The 17,486-nt window shown below is 41.7% G+C and overlaps 1 protein-coding gene across 2 annotated transcripts in view; it reads right to left on the bottom strand.

Annotated features, from left to right (window-relative positions):
- Window positions 1–8,425, bottom strand: part of aatkb (apoptosis-associated tyrosine kinase b) — a 69,314-nt gene extending 60,889 nt beyond the window's left edge. Inside the window, exon 1 of one of the 2 annotated variants that reach the window (XM_086304476.1) lies at window positions 7,804–8,425. In XM_086304476.1, coding sequence (XP_086160602.1) covers window positions 7,804–7,879 — 76 coding nt within the window. In that variant the 5' untranslated portion in view covers window positions 7,880–8,425. Of the gene's footprint in view, window positions 1–5,486; window positions 5,678–7,803 lie in introns of those variants that run through there. The other variant, XM_086304477.1, reaches the window with a different exon arrangement.
- Window positions 8,426–17,486: the final 9,061 nt, after the last annotated feature.

Genomic DNA, 17,486 nt, shown 5'->3' with positions numbered 1-17,486 from the left:
GGTTTCATCCGGAGGACAAATTGCTTTTTTAGGCTTGTTTTTTTTTTTTTAATCCTGATGTGCACAGGCTCAACCGTAACTACAGCTGCACTCCAGAGATGGCTGCCTGTTAGACCACATAGTTGCTCCTTTTCAGAAGAAAAGCACTGGGAAAACTTGGAGGTGCGATTATAGCCACAGCCTAGAGGTTGGAGCGATGCATCAAGTAATAACATGCTTGTAATTTTACATTTCAATACAAGGTTTATCATTTATATGCATTCTTAACAAGAATGTCTCTTTTGACCACAGCAGTTCTTTAGAATAATATTTTGAGCAGTTGGTCCCATTTGGTTTCACTCTTGCTCTATTAGCACATTGATGGGAGGCCCAAATGTGCATGCAGCCACATTCCTGCCAACACTTTCACACTATTCTGCTAATCGACAGTTGGTGAGCAAAAAATGCCAAGAAATGCAGCAATGCACCAGCAACAGTTAGCGAGATGGACTCGAGCAAGCAAACATGGCGGTGCACACAGGATTTGAATTTTATTAAGAAATTACATTTTCAGAATATTTTTGGAAAAGGGAAATGTGTTTCCCATTTTTAGGCTCTAGGAGCGCACACATTGCCTTTTGTTGATAGCACGGGTGTTGCTAGACAAAAAAAATGTACTGAGGCAATAGTGGGCATTTTTGTTTGTTTTGCTGTGTAAAAAATGTGTTATATAAAATTTTCAGCTCAGTTTACTTGAAATATTAATGACCTGATTCAGCTATTTAAGCTGAAACATATTTAATCTAAAACCTTTTTTTTTTTTTAACTCTTCTGAGAAGTTCACAAGTGCCTCTTGATTCACCTTTTCAGTATTTAAATGTATAGTTTATTTTTCATTCATGGACATGCTGGCAAGATGTGCTCTGCAGCTTGTATTTTGGGTTAGGAGCATTGCTTTAATATTGTGCGTCTAAATATAATGTTTCTTTTTCCATTCATTATCAGTCTAAATCCAATGCCAAATACACATGCTTGTAAAAACTCATAAATTTTACTTGGACATGACAGATCAATACCAGGGCATGTGCCCCAATAAGAGGGGAGAGCTGAGCGAGACACACTTTGTGCCCGCATGTTTGTTTGCAAGAAAAAGGTTCATTGAGTTTGAAAATTCCCTTTTGTACTCCGTGGCTAAACTGGACTTTCCCAAATAGGTCATCTCTGAAATACTGAAACACACCAGAAGACTTGCTAATTATGCCTCGCTGGGAGATGTTTTCAAGATCAATAATGGATTCGCACTTTCAGTTTTTAGGCCAGAAAAATGAAAAACAAAACTTCCTTCGGTTCTTCAACTCAGGGCCTCGTTTGTTTTCATATCAGGAGCTGTCCATAGTGCTAAAACATCCCACATGCTGTATGACAGGAAGGCAACATAACTTTTATTTCAGCTGCCTCTGAGGCCAAAACACCCATCAGGCTTGCTGTGTATTTAGTCAACAACACCAGAATCTCTCTGATCAACTGTGAAATTCAGTGGACCTGATCAGGGCCTGCAGAGACATGGATCCAGGCACAGAGCTAGAGGGAAAGCACAGAAGAGATCTAAAGAGGCGATGGGTGTCACACTCCATCATCCATCCCATTAGTCAGACACAGAACAGGGTAAGATGGAAGTCGCAGGATAATAAACCTTGCTCAAGGGCACCGCTGCATCTGAAATCAGAGCAGAAATGAACCTAAAACTCTCCAGCTGTGCAGAAATATCTACAGAAACAAGCAATGAGAGGATCAGGAGGTGAAACACTCCCGTTGTGGTAAAAATTAAAGCTCTAGTGATCCATTATCATCATCATCATCATTAGGGCTTATGCACTGCTTTACCGTTGAGTCTGTTATATAAACGAGAGAACAGGTGGATGTGTGTGCAACCTGTCGTCCAACATCAAAATAAAGGAGAAGCTGATCACTGTAATCAGCTGTAATCAGCCTGTTTGCTGTGAGCAAGGTTAGTGACTAGCTCATGCCAACTGCTGCTAAAGCTCTTTGGATTGCCTTAGTGATCAGTGGGGGCATCTTCTGTAACTGTGAAGCTCTGACTTCTACTGGACTGAAAGCAATGCAAAGAAACAGCTTGTATTGCTCTATATGCTCACTGGGATAGTACAACCTGGGCTAACCACTAGTCTGTCACAGAGCCACACATAGATGCACATAGACCCAGCCATGCGTATAAAAACTGAACGTTAGGCAGCTACAAAAAACACTGAATACCTACTAATATAAATCAAAGTCACCGTGGTTTTGGAAACACTGATATTGGACAGGAGGTCATTTTAAAGCAGTGCTCCTGTGTGGAAAAAGAGCTTCTGCGTGGACCGTGACACTTTTTTAATTAAGTGTGGCTTCAGCTCAGTAGTAGGTGGTCCCACCTCCCACACACTCATGAACTAAGATGAATCCCACTTCATTTACAGAGCAGCAATCACACTGCTGGCCAACACAGAGCCTCATGCTGGACCATCTCTGTACAGCAGCAGAGAGGCAGGATGCTGGACCCTGATGAGTCTATTATGCTGCTGTGTTACGGGTGACCCTGGCCACCATGCAGAAAGACAAGAGAATTTCCCCACAAGGATCAATGAAGAATTACATTTCATTATTATTTCATTGAGTTTGCCTTTGAATCGCCACGAGACGTTAAAATCATCACAGCTCTTTTTACACACAGCTGGTATGACACACGCCCAAATCCAAAGGGATGAATGTTTAACTTTCTGTTCTGCTCTAATTTGTTTTGTGAGAAAACTAAAGCACATTAAACATCAGACTTTTGGCTCCTGATGTTCCTGCAGTCACTGAATTATCGGAGCCCTTACTTTGAACAACTTCTCCAAATATTTCATCCTATCATCTCAAATTTTTGGCATTAAGAGATCATAAAACTTCTTTTTAACATTCTGAGAAAATCAAACACATCTTAAGTTTTATTATCATCAGGCAAACACCATCAACAGGAGCACTCTCTTTGTTCTCTCACCCAGTGTCGTGTCCACTTTGTGCAGTGTTGTTTCTCACACAAGCACAGCTGTGGTCAAAAGCCACAGAGCAAGTCCAACATGCCAAGATACCTCCACAAGAAGCTGGTGATCAGGGTGATAAGTCAACCCACTGTTCTCACATAAAAGAGGCAGTGGAGTGAAAATATTTGAGAAATTAAAAGCAACTCTGAGGCGGTTAAACAATAAAACGTGCCATACTTCACCCAGTGTGTGTGTGTGTGTGTGTGTGTGTGTGTGTGTGTGTGTGTGTGTGTGTGTGTGTGCTATGAATCCTTGTGCACTTTAAGTGGTTTTGGTGGTCAGTAAGGCTGGAGAACTGCTGCATAAATGCCAGAAAAGAAAGCTGGCCGTGTAAGCTAACAGACTTATCTGTATCACTACCTGATCCTTAAGGCAAGAGAGGATCTGACTATAATTAAATTGAGGTTTTACTTAAATTAAGCTTTTCCTTTTGTCACGGTCCCTGGGTCTTGGATCCGGGGTTCTGAGTTTTGGTGGATTACACATCTGTTGTTGTGAAGGGATTATAAGCAGGCTTTAGTCTTCTGTTGTTATTTGACGTTTTTGTTGTTTTATGCATTTTGTTCCTTCCTTTGGTTTTGTTGAAGATCGATTCTGTTCCTCCATTTCCTGTTTTATTTTGGCAGTCTCTTTTTCTTTTGTGCATTGTGCTGAGTGTAACCTCCCCTTTCCTGTTATGCCTGATTTGTTCCCGCTGTATTTCGTGGCTGATTCTTCTCATTATTACCCGATGTATATTTATTGTCCGAGTCTCCCCTTGTCTGTTGTTGTGTCCTCTCTCATGGTGTGTGTGTTTTCTGAATCCATGTTTTCCACTCTTTTGTTTCCCAGCTCTTGCCCTCTATTCATGTATGCTTTTTATTATTGCAGGTAACAGCATTAAAGATGCCTTTTGAATTTGTTCCTGCATCCCGAGTCCACATTCTGCCTGCTACACGCACAGCTTAGAATCATGTTTTAGGATTATAGAATCATATTAAGGCTTGTAAAATAATGCAACGTGGCTACAATTGTTTGCAGAAGCAGGAAAGCTGGCAAAGAATAGAGCTCGTCCTAAAAATCTTTGTTTTTCACGACTGAATTCTCATGAGAAAAACACTGAGACATCAGACAATCTCATTTTCCATTTAAACGACTAGTCTCTTATTTTGAACCTGCTCTGGGGCCAGTTAGGTCTGCAGCATTTGTTACCATTGTGAATGCAGCCTGTTAAGAAATGAGCACCTCCCTAATTCTAAATAAATAAATAAAATAACCCTGGGTTAAATCTGAAATTCCATTGCTAAACCCAAGATCCTGCAGATCTGTAGCACAGGCCTATTGAGATAGACGTGAAATAATCCCTATAAGATTCTGGTTGCAGTGTTTGAGACACTGATCCACAGTCTTTGCAAAATCTTATAGTCTATAACTAAAAACTCTGGCTTATGCAGCGCTGTCTTTAGATGTGAGAGACTGCCAGATCTTAACCTTTTGTGCTCTTTTTAAGGTACAGAAGCTTAACTGTGCAGCAGGTTCAGCAGTTACAATGCAATGTCCACAATATGTTGGACATATTTCAGATGTACAGTGTTTACAAGCCGCCGTGGTAAAAAGGATTCAGGGTTCAGACAATGGTAAACAGCCTGGCTGTTGCTGACGGCATCTTTATGTTGCATCGAGCTATTAACGTATCAGTGCTGAGAGCACGTTTGTGCTTTTCGACTAATGCAACCCAAGAATTTCTAAAACAAGTAGAGTTTGACAGGAATTCACCTTAAATCACAACAGCTGGATCTTAATTTGAACCGAGGTGGAGACACGTGCGTAGGAGGCTGTTTGTTTCCGTCTAGAAAAATAGTTTGTGTGCAATCAGAAGCGATTATTCTTCAGACGAACACACACATGCACGCACAAACACAAAGAAGCTCTCTGAGTGCAAAAGCTATTAGTAATCAGAGGCATGTTTGCTGCAGCCTCACTTAAGACACTCCGGGTCTTTCAGTACAGAAATGAATTTTTTAACAAGCTGCTCTGCAGAAACTGAAAACACAACTGGAAAAAAAGCAGCTTGTGCTTGCAAAGACTCACACAGTCCTTTCATCTCTTCACATCAGTGTGAGTACTGGAGAGCTGTTCCTAACAGGAGGTTTTAAGGTGCAGATCAGAGGAGGAAGCTTTTAGAGGCTTTTCAATTGCTGTAAATAGCATGAATTTAAATTATAATCATAGCTTTGTACATTGCACTTCTGTAGGTTGCCACCAGTTTGAGCTTCCCCTTCCATCAAAGCTTCAACATCAGCTGCTCGATCACATTTAATCCCTGATTTTTGGATGCAACCTAGTTTTTTCCTTAGTGTGAAGATCAAAGATCAACACACGCCCTCCTCGACCAACTCCTGTCATACATCTTCGAGTCAACAACCCCTCTCAACTGGGTTTTACCTGCTCCTCTGGCTCCCTGCCTGCGTCCTCCAGCAGCTCGACCTGGTTGTTTAGTGATAGCCTGTAGAGATGAAGGTCTGCTGGGGGTTTCAAACACGCCGTGTCCTGCTTCCCCTTCTGTTTTGTGTCCATGTAATTAGAGCGTGCTGCTGTATGCGTAGCCAAGAGCCCACTGAGAAATATGAAATGGATAACCTGGGGCCCGGGAAACGAGCCAGCGCTGCCAGTAAAAATCACCCACACCATCATCAGCAAGCCCTGCCTTTACTGGGCTGTGATGTCATCCCTGTATCCGCCCTCTTACACAACGGTCATCACAGGGAGAGCCTTCTCTCTTTCACTTTGTCCTTCTATAATCATATTTGCTTTGACATTTCTATTTCTCAGCTACATCAGGCAGCTTCTGCAGTTGATTTTTCCCTTATTTAAAAAAAAGCTACATTTTTAACTGCATTTGAAACATTACGCAAAGAAAAGGAAAAACAAAAAGGAACACAACAGCTAATCTATCAAGACATAAAAAATTGGATGAGGCCCCCTAAAACAGCAGCTGCTAAAATGCTTCAAAAGCCAGAATCTAAAACCAGTGGGCCAAGTCCATCTTTAATATACAGTCTGTACCTCTGAGGTAAAGACAGGTAGATTTACTATAAATTATTGAGAGTCAGCATTTCCCAAATCTACATGACAAATTGGTCTATTGGTTGAAAAATCTCTCAGTTTTCCTTTGACATTATTTTAGACAAGGGATGTCAAACTCATTTTAATCCATGCGGCACATAAATGCAGCTCAAACTGATGCAAGGTACATTAGAGCAGTAACCCAGTTTGCAAGTATTTACATTTAAGGCCAATCAAATTCACCTATAGCCAAGATTTTCTTTTTAAAAGAAGCTGACAGCACAGGTCCAAGTCAAATACAATATATTGTGTATACACTACAATACACATGATAAATAGTCTGGGATAAGATGGGATAAACTTAGAAATGTAGAGTTTCTGCAGCTAAACAAAAAATCTTTTTTACGTCTCTATGATTCAAACCACCTGCCTACATCTACTGTAGAAATATTTCTAATTATCCATTGTTTTCACTTTTTGAGTAATTAATGTCATCACTTATCTATATATATACTTTGCAAAGTAGTTACTTTGGGTTCTGGCTCCTGGGCCAGCTTTGTTTCTATATGTTGGTCCCACATGAAAGAGTCTGATACACCTTGGTCACAACATAGCACTCTAAATTATAAAACCATATGGGGAAGATGCATTTGCATCACAACTGACAACTCAAAATATAAGCATTAAATTCAGCACTTTTATAGGCACAACACACAAACAGGTCATGACTCATATTCTTGAGCAAATGGGACTCTGACAATACAGAGTTGTTTTCTCATTTAGTGACCTGGTACAAACCGAATGCTGCAGAGGCTAAATGTTGGAATGGGGGAAGAGGGATTTATGCAATTCAGATAATGTGTTTTGAAAAGGGCAGGAGGGCATTATGAAACCATTGTAGCCACTGCAAGGAAGGCGGCGGGGATGCACTTAAGCATATTTGGCGAATAGCAAAGGGAAGACAACAGACATGCGCATTAGACTTATGGCTCACAGAAGGCTTTATGTTCAAAAAAGCGGTCCAAAAACTGAAAGTGCTGTTGTAGACAGTAGTAATAAATTCATGTATTATTCACAGGTGGACAGAAAAAAAATGGGAATGCTACAGATTGCTGCCTCCTGGTTGCCATAGAAACCACCGAAATGACAGGCCAGCAGTTGCTTACGCTGAATCATAAAAAAGGAAGCATTTTGGTTTCCGGTGATTTCTGATTATTTCATCGTTATGTGAGGTAATCTGCCTCCGTTCATTGTCTCCCATAATCCTCTCCTTTGTCAGCATTAATTGGATAAGTCCAGCTAGCCTACTCCTCCTCTCCCTGCTCCAATTAGGAGGAAGCCTCTGCTCCTCAGCTCCCACAATTGCTTTTCACCTTTCAACTTCCCTACCCCCTTTCACCTTTCCACCCAGATCACCTTTGAACTGTTCAGCTGTCCTGAGGTTTTGGGTGGAGGCAAATATTAGAGCTGTGTGTGTAGAGGTTTTAAAAATAGGCATCGTTTACACGCTGGAGCCACAATTTCTCATTAAATCGCTTTTTCCCTCCCAATGCAAGGACACACAATCGCAGGTGGGGATATCACATCGTTTCTATAGAATATAATGATGTGCATTCAGCAATGATAACATGTGCTCGCTTTGTCAGTGCTTTAAGGAGCATTCTTAAATAAAAGCACAGTGTCTGCGTCGGCTCACCTGAGCTGAAATGGGAGCTGAGAGCAAAGCCGGGGCTGAAAAACCCTGAAGACATCATCATCAGGAGAGCCAGCATCTTCACAGCCGGCGTGGCAATGACCGAAAGAGAAAGCAAATGCAGGACTCGGAGGAAAGCAAATTAGGCGACACTATTTCTCGAGCATGGCTTCATTTCTCCCTTCCGAAGCGGACCTATGTCATTTCGCAACGCGCCCCTCCATTCCTCCTCTTATCGGTGTGATTTAAGACAGATGCGGGCAGAGACGCAGTCCTCCTTCAATATAAAGTCACCACAATCTGAGGACTTTTTCAAAAAATATTTAAAAATAATAATAAAATAATAATAAAAAATTCTCCCGACCTCCAAAATCTAGTTTTTCCTTCACCTCTGCAAAAGTACTGTTAACTTGATCCTGATTTGTGGATTGTGGCTCTCGTTTTCTTTTCTTCTTTCTTTTTTGGCTGCTCAGTTTCCCGACACCTGGATGCCGTTCACATCACCTGAGAGCTCCCAGCGAACATCTCACACAATGACACTTCTGCAAAATAAATAAAAACGGGACAAACGTTCAGTTTTCTGTCAGAGCTGCCGGAGCTATCCGAGGTGCTGACAGCGAGAGCGCCATCTTGCTCGGTAATGCACCCAAAGAGAATTTATGGAGCGTTTTTGCGCCCTGTCTGCAAAAAGGGGGGAGGTGGGCTAGGGAGACTGTGGATAGGCTACTGTGCTGCTTGAGCAAGTTCAGCTGACTGACATATACAGTACTGAAGTGAAGGATCGGCAGCGAGAAACGTTGTTTTTCCTGCTAAAAAGACAATTTGCCATTACTGACGTAAAGGCCGCACCTTCATTTCTATTTTTTCTTCTATGGTGTTACTATATTTGTGTTATGCTTGTAGAAACAGAGCCCGCAGCAGTGTCTTTCCCTGGATGAGTAAAATGATAGCCATTTAGAAAATCTCCCATGAACAGGCTGTGATGTAATGCAGGAAAAAGGCACACAGCAGGACTTGGCTCTCAGGACTATCCCCGCTCTAATCCTGCTGTTCATACATGTTGGATGAGGCCCCCTCCCCCCACCCCACAGCATTCAGCCTCAGCCAATCCCCCCATCCTCCTCTCCTCTCATCAGATTGGATTCCTTGCACCAGAGGGAGTTAACTTTTTTTTTCCTTGTGTATCTTACATCCTTACTATGATTGTAATGCTTCACCCACGCTGGGCCACAGAGATGTCACAGGCTGAGCTGCCAAAGAAAGAAAAGGGATAAATATAATGGCTCAAAGCACAAACACAAACTCTCTGTTAGGTTTTCTATCACTGTAGCTGTGCACCCTGCTCTTTGTTGCATGGATGAATTGTTATGCAATATATAGTTTATTATTAATAGATATCTAGTCCTGGTGAATATCCCTACTTGAAGTGCCAGAAACACAGAGAGCAACGCAAAAATCACCAGTGCTGTGTAAGTAAGAATTGTTTCTGGGTGACAAATTCAATTCAGTTTCATTCAAAACTATACATGTTCACAACTACACTCACCTCAAGGTGCTCTGTATAGTAAGGTAAAGACTGTGAGAGAAAATATAAAAATCAGATGATCTCCTATGAGAAAACACTTGACAACAGTGGGAAGAAAGAACTCCCTGAACAGGAAGAGGCCTCCAACAGGGGCTAGCTAGATGGTGAGGGGAAATAAGAAGAGGAAAGGGAGTAAAGGAAGACAAAACACAAGTACTCAGTGCATGAGTGCATGTTACCGAACAGCTTGAGAATATAGCAGCACAACACGCTCACCTGATCCAGAGTTTGTGCCTGTCTCCTGAATCCAGACCTGAAGCCTCGGCCTGTCATTCTACTTTTAGAAACTCAGGTAAGGCTGCAGTGTGAGAGCAAAGTGCTCTGTTGGGATGATGTGGGACGATGAAGTCTTGAGACATTAAGGGGCCTGATTAAGGGAGAAATACATCTCAACAAATGCTCATTTCTAAAAGCCTGCATTTTATTTCCCTCTTGTTGCCCTTTCAGCTGCCTGTGGGTTTCCTCACTGATCAGATTACTTTGCAGCCGGTATGTCCTGAAGGGCCATTTTCATCTTACATTCTTCTTTGTTCTGCAGATCCCAAAATAGTCTAACCCTAACCCTGTTATAATGCCCACTGAAGCACTGAGATGTTTTATATAAAAACCTCTAATGCATGAGAGTCCTGCATTCACAGTTTTACTGGTGTGCAAAAACCATTAGCTGCAAAACATACTCAAGCATCAAGAGTGAAAGTGCCCCTCAAGCAGGCAAAAAGCACATTTCCTAAGGTGAAGGCTATTTTAATCACCTCTTATCATGCTGGGTTTTTTAATCAATGTTATGGTTAAGTAACCACACCTGTAGAAAAATACATTACTCTTTTATTTTTATTTAATTGAGCAGAATCTGGTATTTAGATAGCTGACACCTAGATAGGCAGGCAGAGATAGACCGAATAATAAAAAAAGTGAATCCTACAATAAATAAACAACATAGTAAAAGTACCTCAGGTGCATATTGAGAACTAGATTCAGTTTTAGTGCTTTAGGGTCAAGAACATGCCCCAAAGCTATAACCAAAGTCACACCTGTGCACTCTGAGAATGAACAGCATACATTTGTTAAGTCTGTGAAATTGTACTGGAGGCTTTACGATAATGACGTGGGTTCAGTCAAACATATTGTTTCCTTGGGCTTTCAGTTGAGGTTTACTGTGGAGGTCATACTCAAACATTCCTCTCTCTCTTACAGCATGTCTCAAAAGTACATATCCTCAGCTGGGTTCTGTAGCTGTGGAGGATCAGCGGCTTTGCTCTGAGCCCCTCCTGAATGCCTGAGCTCCTGATCCCATCTCTGAGTCCAGACAGCCTTCAGAAGAAGCTCATTCTCATTCTTCTAGTCACTACACACAGCTTGTGGTCACAGATGAGAGTGGGGATGCAAATCAGCAGCTTGGCCTTCACACTCAGCTCTTTCTTCAGCACAACAGATCAGGCTACCAAACTAGACGCCCACTGGCTCTTGGTAGTACCTCAAAATTCTGTCCATCAAAAGTTATAAACACAGGGCAGCTCTAGCAGAGTCCAGCAACCACCGACAATGAGTGTGGCCTATTGCTGACAATCCAAACCCTGATCTCCCTGCAGCTGTACAGGCACCAAACAGTCCCTGACAGCGGACCTGATACCCCATCCTCCCAAAGGAGCTTCAACTAAGGCCATATGCCTAAGTAGACAGTCAGGGGGTGAAGAACAAATAGCTTCTCTAGTGCCCCGCCTTGGTCTACCAGTCCAGACTGTGTTGATGGTGGTAAATTAATATTGTGCAAAAATTAATCTGTGGAGGCTTAAAAATGATATTTGCTGAAGAACTGACTTTCTATAGCCTTTAAATTAAGTTAGATCTATAAGTTTATTGGTATTTTATGAAGTACTAGATGTGATTTCTCTGTGTGTACCTGTGTACCGAGACAGTGAAAGCAGAGGAAGGCAAGGAGAGGACGGCATGTGGAAGATGAAGGAGAGTCTATATTTTCCTATTTTTGGATATTTGATTTCTCTGACAGGAATATTCCTTCTAAGTCTTTTCACTTCTTCTCCCCCTCCTCCTCTTCCTCTTGTTTCACTGTTTCATCACGTCATATTCGACTCACTGATACATTGTGTTGCATGTCTGCGGTTTCCCTGGAAACAGAAAGGAGAGGATAAGATGGATTTCTGAAATGCCAGCAGAGAAGACAGTGCTTCCCTCTTACTTAACATTTACACCAAGTGGGAAGAGCTTGAGGTGAGCTGCGCTGAATCTTTGTACCTTTATGTATTTTTCTTGTCAGCTAATTACACCCAAAGCATTATGCAAATCAACCTGCATGTATTTTGTGGCAGGTAAAGCAGAAACTGAATTACACTGATGGAATTTAAAAAGCAATTCACCCCTGACACCACGTCCACCTTCATCCTCACCCCACAATTCAGAGCTGTCCCAGGGGGGCAATGAGGGTGGATCGCAGTGGCCCCGGGCAGGCTTTGAGCCCAGCCTTAACAGCTCCCTCTGGAGATCCTGAGTTACTGCTTTCTGCTTTCACTCTGTGGGGCCTGTAAAGAGCATCTGCTCCAACAAGCTTGTAACAACAACTTAGAAATATTCGATCAAATAGAATATTCTACTAGATTATATTGTGTTGACTGGAAATATTTTATGAATTCCTGCCTCTCTCTTAAAAACCCATCAGAGAAGTGTTGAATACATTTGAAAGAGCATGTTGGTCAGACCGTTGCTGTGTTTAATGGTGTCTGATGGAATGACATTTAGGTGTGGTTATAAAGACTCTGCTATCATCAAGGTTTAGTCTTCAGTAAAGCATTAATTATCTGCTAATATATAAACATAAGCACATCCCTAACCATTGGCTGGGCCTAAGGACCCGTGGGCCGGGTCCTTCAAAGACCAAAAAAAGCTGGAGGTGCGAGGCTGTAAAATGGGACGGTCTAGCCTTCACGTTTGCGTCGCCAGCTGTCTTGGTGGAGTTTGATAAACTCAGTCTGCTCTTTGCTCACTAAAATATAACAGGACATTGGAGTAAATTCTCGACCATCTCACACTTCTGTTTAATCAGTTTTCTGCTTGATGCTGTGTGAAAACCAAAACTTTAATCTCAGCCAAACTCAGGAACAAATAAAACACTGAAAAAAGCCAAACAGCAACATTTTTAAGTGATCTAAGTGACTTATATATCCATGTTTAACCTGAGTAGCGAAAGACTGCAGGGGGTCTGAAAACGATGTGCTGGAATTCCGGTGTTCTCGCCAGGTCTAGTGAGCCTCGACCACCCGGCCAGCGATCGAGCGGGTGGGTAACAGACGTCTCTGAAAACGTCGGAGCACTTTTGCAAATATGCGATGTCTCGATAAATCGAGCAGATATTTGAAGTTTACACACCCACATTCTCGCCTGAAAATATGCTAAAAGTTTATTTTGCAACCCAGTAAGAGTAATAAGAGTAATATTAAAACTAAGTAGCTGCCGCCATTGTTGGAAACTGGAATTGGCTGGGCCGTGCTGTGAATTCTGGGATAGGTTGGGCCACGAAGGATGCACCTGACCCATCCTTAAAATCCGGGGAAATGAAGGATCCATTTGTCGACCACATTTGGAGTGGCCCTTGAATTGGGACAGCCTTCGTCGCCTAGCTGTGACATAATCAGCCTTCATATGTTGCCTCCGAAGGATGTAGACCCTGAATTGGGACACAGCTCTGGTCTCCTGTCCAAATATGTCGGATACTGTCGGGTTCTTGGCTCCCAGAACCCAACATGGCAGTAGCCAAAACACCAAAACAGAGTCCAGAACCAATGGATGACATCAATGAATGTTCAGTGAGGTCACATGGCTGCCCCAATAATGAGTGTCCAACAGGAAACCTGGCTGGCACCATATCTGGTCCATAAACAAGAGAAGTACAGCTTGGGGGTGGTGCTGAACTTTAGCCCCAGCTGATATAGATCCACTTTCAAAGAAGCTTTAAAAACAATCATGGTGGTCACATCCACCTTTTATATACAGTCTTTCATATTAATGCCCATCTTCCAGGTAGGAGTGCAGCCAGTAAAGTTCTTTCTTGAAACAAAAGTTCAGTTGCAGTTTTTGACAGCATGCATCGTTGTCAGCTACGAAAAACACAGAACAACTCACAGGATTTAATATTTAATATGACACAAACAGTTTCCAGGAGAAAGGGTCTCCAATTGGCAGAACAATTAAATTAAATACAAAAAAATTATCTTTGACGCTATGAAAAAAAAAATCTCTACATCATCTGAATATGCAGATCTGCTAAGCAAGCAGAACAGTTGACTTAGCACATTGTATCCCATAATCCCATATTGTACAGGATTCACATGCTTACATGCTGCTCACATTCAGTATATGTTGCTAACTCATGTATTGTGGTTTGAAGTGCATGTTTTGTTTTGTTTTTACCCACAATATTTTCAGATCATCAAACAAATGTAAATATTAGACAAAGATGAAAAAGATTAAAAAATTCAAACCTACATGGCCCTGTGTGAAAAAGTGATTGGTGATCCTGGATCACCATAAATGATTGTTCTATTGTAGAACCCAAGTGTGCTTCAGCCTGAGGTCACGAATGGTTGAACCACAGCAAGTCCAAGACCTGAGGCATCAAAACTGCCCTGGACCATCACACTACCACCACCACATTTTACTGTTTGTTTGATGTTCCTTTTCTGGAATGCTATGATATTTTTACTCCAGATATGACACACACCTTCCAAAAAGTTCAGATTTTGTGAGTATTTTCCCCAATAGTCTTGGGGATCATTAAGATGTTTTGACAAAACCGAGCTGTTGTGCTCCTTTTGTTCAGCACTGGTTTTTGTCTTGGAACTCTGCCTTACAGGCCAGTCTCTTTCTTATTGTAAATCATGAACTCTGACCTTAACTGAAGCAAAGGAGGCCTGCAGTTCTTTGGATGTCATTCTCTGGTCACTTGTGACCCCTTGGATTAGTTGGCGCTGCGCTCTTGGGGTAATTTTGGTTGCCCACTCCTGGGAAGGTTCATCACTGCTCCATGTTTTCATCATGACTCACACTTTGGTTCACTGGAGTCCCACAGCTTTGGAAATGACTTTATAACTTTTTCCAGACTGAAAGATGTCAGTTACTTTGTTTCTCATTTGTTCCTGAATTCTCTCGGATTGAAACATAACATCATGCTTTTGAGGATTATTTATTCTACTCCACTTTGTCAGGCAGGTCCTATTTAAGAGTTCCCTTGATTGAGAACAGGTGCGGCAGTAATGAGGCCTGGGTGTGGCTAGAGAAACTGAGCTCAGCTTTCATACACCAGAGTTTATTTATGTTATAATAACATGCATTTTGTGTTTACTTGTGTTGTCTTTGTCTAATATTTACATTTATTTTATGATCTAAACATTTAGGTGTGGCAAACATATAAAAATAGGAAATCAGAAAGGAGGCAAACACTTTTTGACACTATATTTGTTGTTTCCTTATTATTTCACATATAAATCCTCCACATTCCTTATTTGGAGGATCAGTTTTTCCATAAATTGTGATTTTTTTATCAGAGTTTTTCCACTTTCTTAAATGTGTGCTTAAATCAGCGCTGTTATTCTCAAGGTTCTAAAATGCATGAGCAAATATATTGAAGACTAATTAATTACGAAGTCTAAATGTTTGTTCATGAGCATCTGCTTGGGTGGTGGAGTTACCCCTACGTCCTGCAGGCAGGAACAATGCCCATGGGGAAGGAAAATGATTAAGGCACAAACTCCAGCAACAAACTCTGCAGGGAGAAACAGGAGCAGCGCATTGTGCTGACTGCCAGGAAACAGATAACGCCCTAAATGAGTGTGTCACAGTGATTCTAACAGCACCCTTTTATGTTGCTCCTGGATGCAGCAGATTGTTAATTTGTGGAATTATATTAGAAAAAAAGAGTCATTTTGCTTGTTTACAAGCTAAGACCCCTGCTGGCTGCCCCACAGCCTGTTTCTCCATCTAACAAAGGCACTGAACCGTTTTGTTTTGACTCCTAAAAGGAAGAGTTTCCTTCTGCAACTTTGTCTCAGAGTTTTCCCATTTAGAGAAATTTACATATCTGCAAACCATTTTACAGACAATGCTTTGTTGTATCTTGACCGTCTCTCTGCTCATCTTCCTTCCCAGCCATTTCTGAATGCACAATAAAAAGTATAAAACATTAAACCTCCTGCAGTGTGTAAGGCAACAAGTCAGTGGTTAGAAATGTATCACTTCCTGAAAGTTAGAAAGAAGTAAATCTTTACAGGAGCTTCCTGTGTGCACTGATTGGTTTCATCATGAAATCTCAACCGTGCTTCCTTCCATTGCTCCAATCAAATCAATCAGCCTCGTCCTTCCTATCTGACATGGTTCACAGAAAGGTGTGACTCTCCCCCACATCAGATCTGCTCCTAACATCCTCTTTCAATAGGATGTACAGTATATCAAGGCGATCACGGTAAGACTCAACAACATATTCTGCAATAAAAATGACTCCAAAAAGGACTCTTTGGCATTGTATGTGTTAAAATCTAATGAGCACTGGGAACATTTCATTTTTCTACAACCAAGTATATCACAGAGTAACTTTGAAGGACCCAAGAAAACCAAGACATTAGAATTTCAACATTTTTTAAAGATGTTAATGTTTGTCTTTGGAATAACATGGTAAATAAATGACAGGAGACAAACTGACTACAGTCTGTTGTACTGTAGATAGCATAGCAAACCTCCTGTTGTATGAAATCTTGATATAATGCAAACCTGTAGCAAACCTTAGATGCAGTGGCTTCCTGATTTGACAGGGCTCAGTACTTTCGTTAAACCATTAGTTGGGGCAGTTTCCTCGGGCAAACAGAAAGAGCTGACAGCCTCACTGCATATTCCCAGCATGTTACTGCAGTCTCTGAAAACTCTTTCCCTTCTCATTGCTTTCACTGTGGTGGGCAAACTGCAAATTAAGAGCCATTGTTTCCTCTTTTTTTATGAATGCCACCACTCAAAGCAGCACTTATTGTTGCCATGGCAATACTGGTCTCAGGCTTGAATCAGCCTGAGGTATCACGTTAAGTTTCTTAGCTTTAGATGTTGAAACAGTCAAACTCTTGTTCTGACGGAGGTCACTGTGTTGAGGGTGGTGCTGTCTCTGTTTTATTGGAGATTATGTATCAGAATTTCAGGAGCAGGACCACGCCTCCAAACACGCTTCTTCCGGCTGTCATCTATATAGGTTCCCCCAGTTCTGCAAGCTGATCATTCTCGTTTACGTGCCCCACCCTCCCTCCTTCTTCTCCATTCTTTAACTTTTCCATTTCTATTCAGTGCATGGGGATCTGCCAGGCCCGGGAGCCGTCGCCAGTCCCCTTCAAGGCCTTCCCCAAACCGCAGCTCAATTCATGTCAAAGCATCACCTTTACCTACTAAAACGCTGTCAAACTTAAATTAGGACGCGGGCCCAGCTAGTGAAATTTATTTCATTACTTTATGTTGAGCAGAGGTTGAAGTTGGTGATATTTTACCTGAGCAGTGATTCCCGAAGTGTTGGCTGGGGTCCACTGGTGGGCTGTGGATGTACTGCAGTATTAACACAAATTCACTTTGAAATTACTCACAAGTATGTACAGTTATGGTTTTATGCATTTATTTATATAAAAAATGAATTAAAACTGTTAATAGAAGGTGGTTTGTTTGGTATATTACTCATCACTCTGACTTAAATTTACCGCTTTCGTTTTGTGTCACAGTGGCACATGACACCAGTGGCTCCAAGAGGCTCCGCCCAAGGTTAGAAACCTCCAGCAGAGGACAATGAATAAAGGAGGGGAGGGCGAATAATGGACTTTATTCATGCATTCTGTCTTCTTCAACTGATTTTCATTCCTCTCCAGAGCATACCTCCACCTCTCCGTGCTCTCTCCACCTGTTCCCTTCTCTCACTAAACACTGACCTCAACAATAAACTGAAACATAGAAAAACAATAATTTCAGGTGTCTGCTAAGGGTCAGGCTCACTCTTTCCTGACATTTATAAACTAACCCAGGGATGTTAAACTCGTTTTACATCGTGGGTAGCCATACGTTTATCTTAAGT

This window comes from Aulonocara sp. 'chitande type north' Nkhata Bay, linkage group LG8 (assembly GCF_057382095.1).
Source record: "Aulonocara sp. 'chitande type north' Nkhata Bay isolate Kocher_YH1m ecotype deep benthic linkage group LG8, A_spYH_male_GT1.1, whole genome shotgun sequence".
NCBI lineage: Eukaryota > Metazoa > Chordata > Actinopteri > Cichliformes > Cichlidae > Aulonocara > Aulonocara sp. 'chitande type north' Nkhata Bay.
Note: the sequence above shows the minus strand (reverse complement) of the source record. Positions and strands in the feature narration are given on the sequence as shown.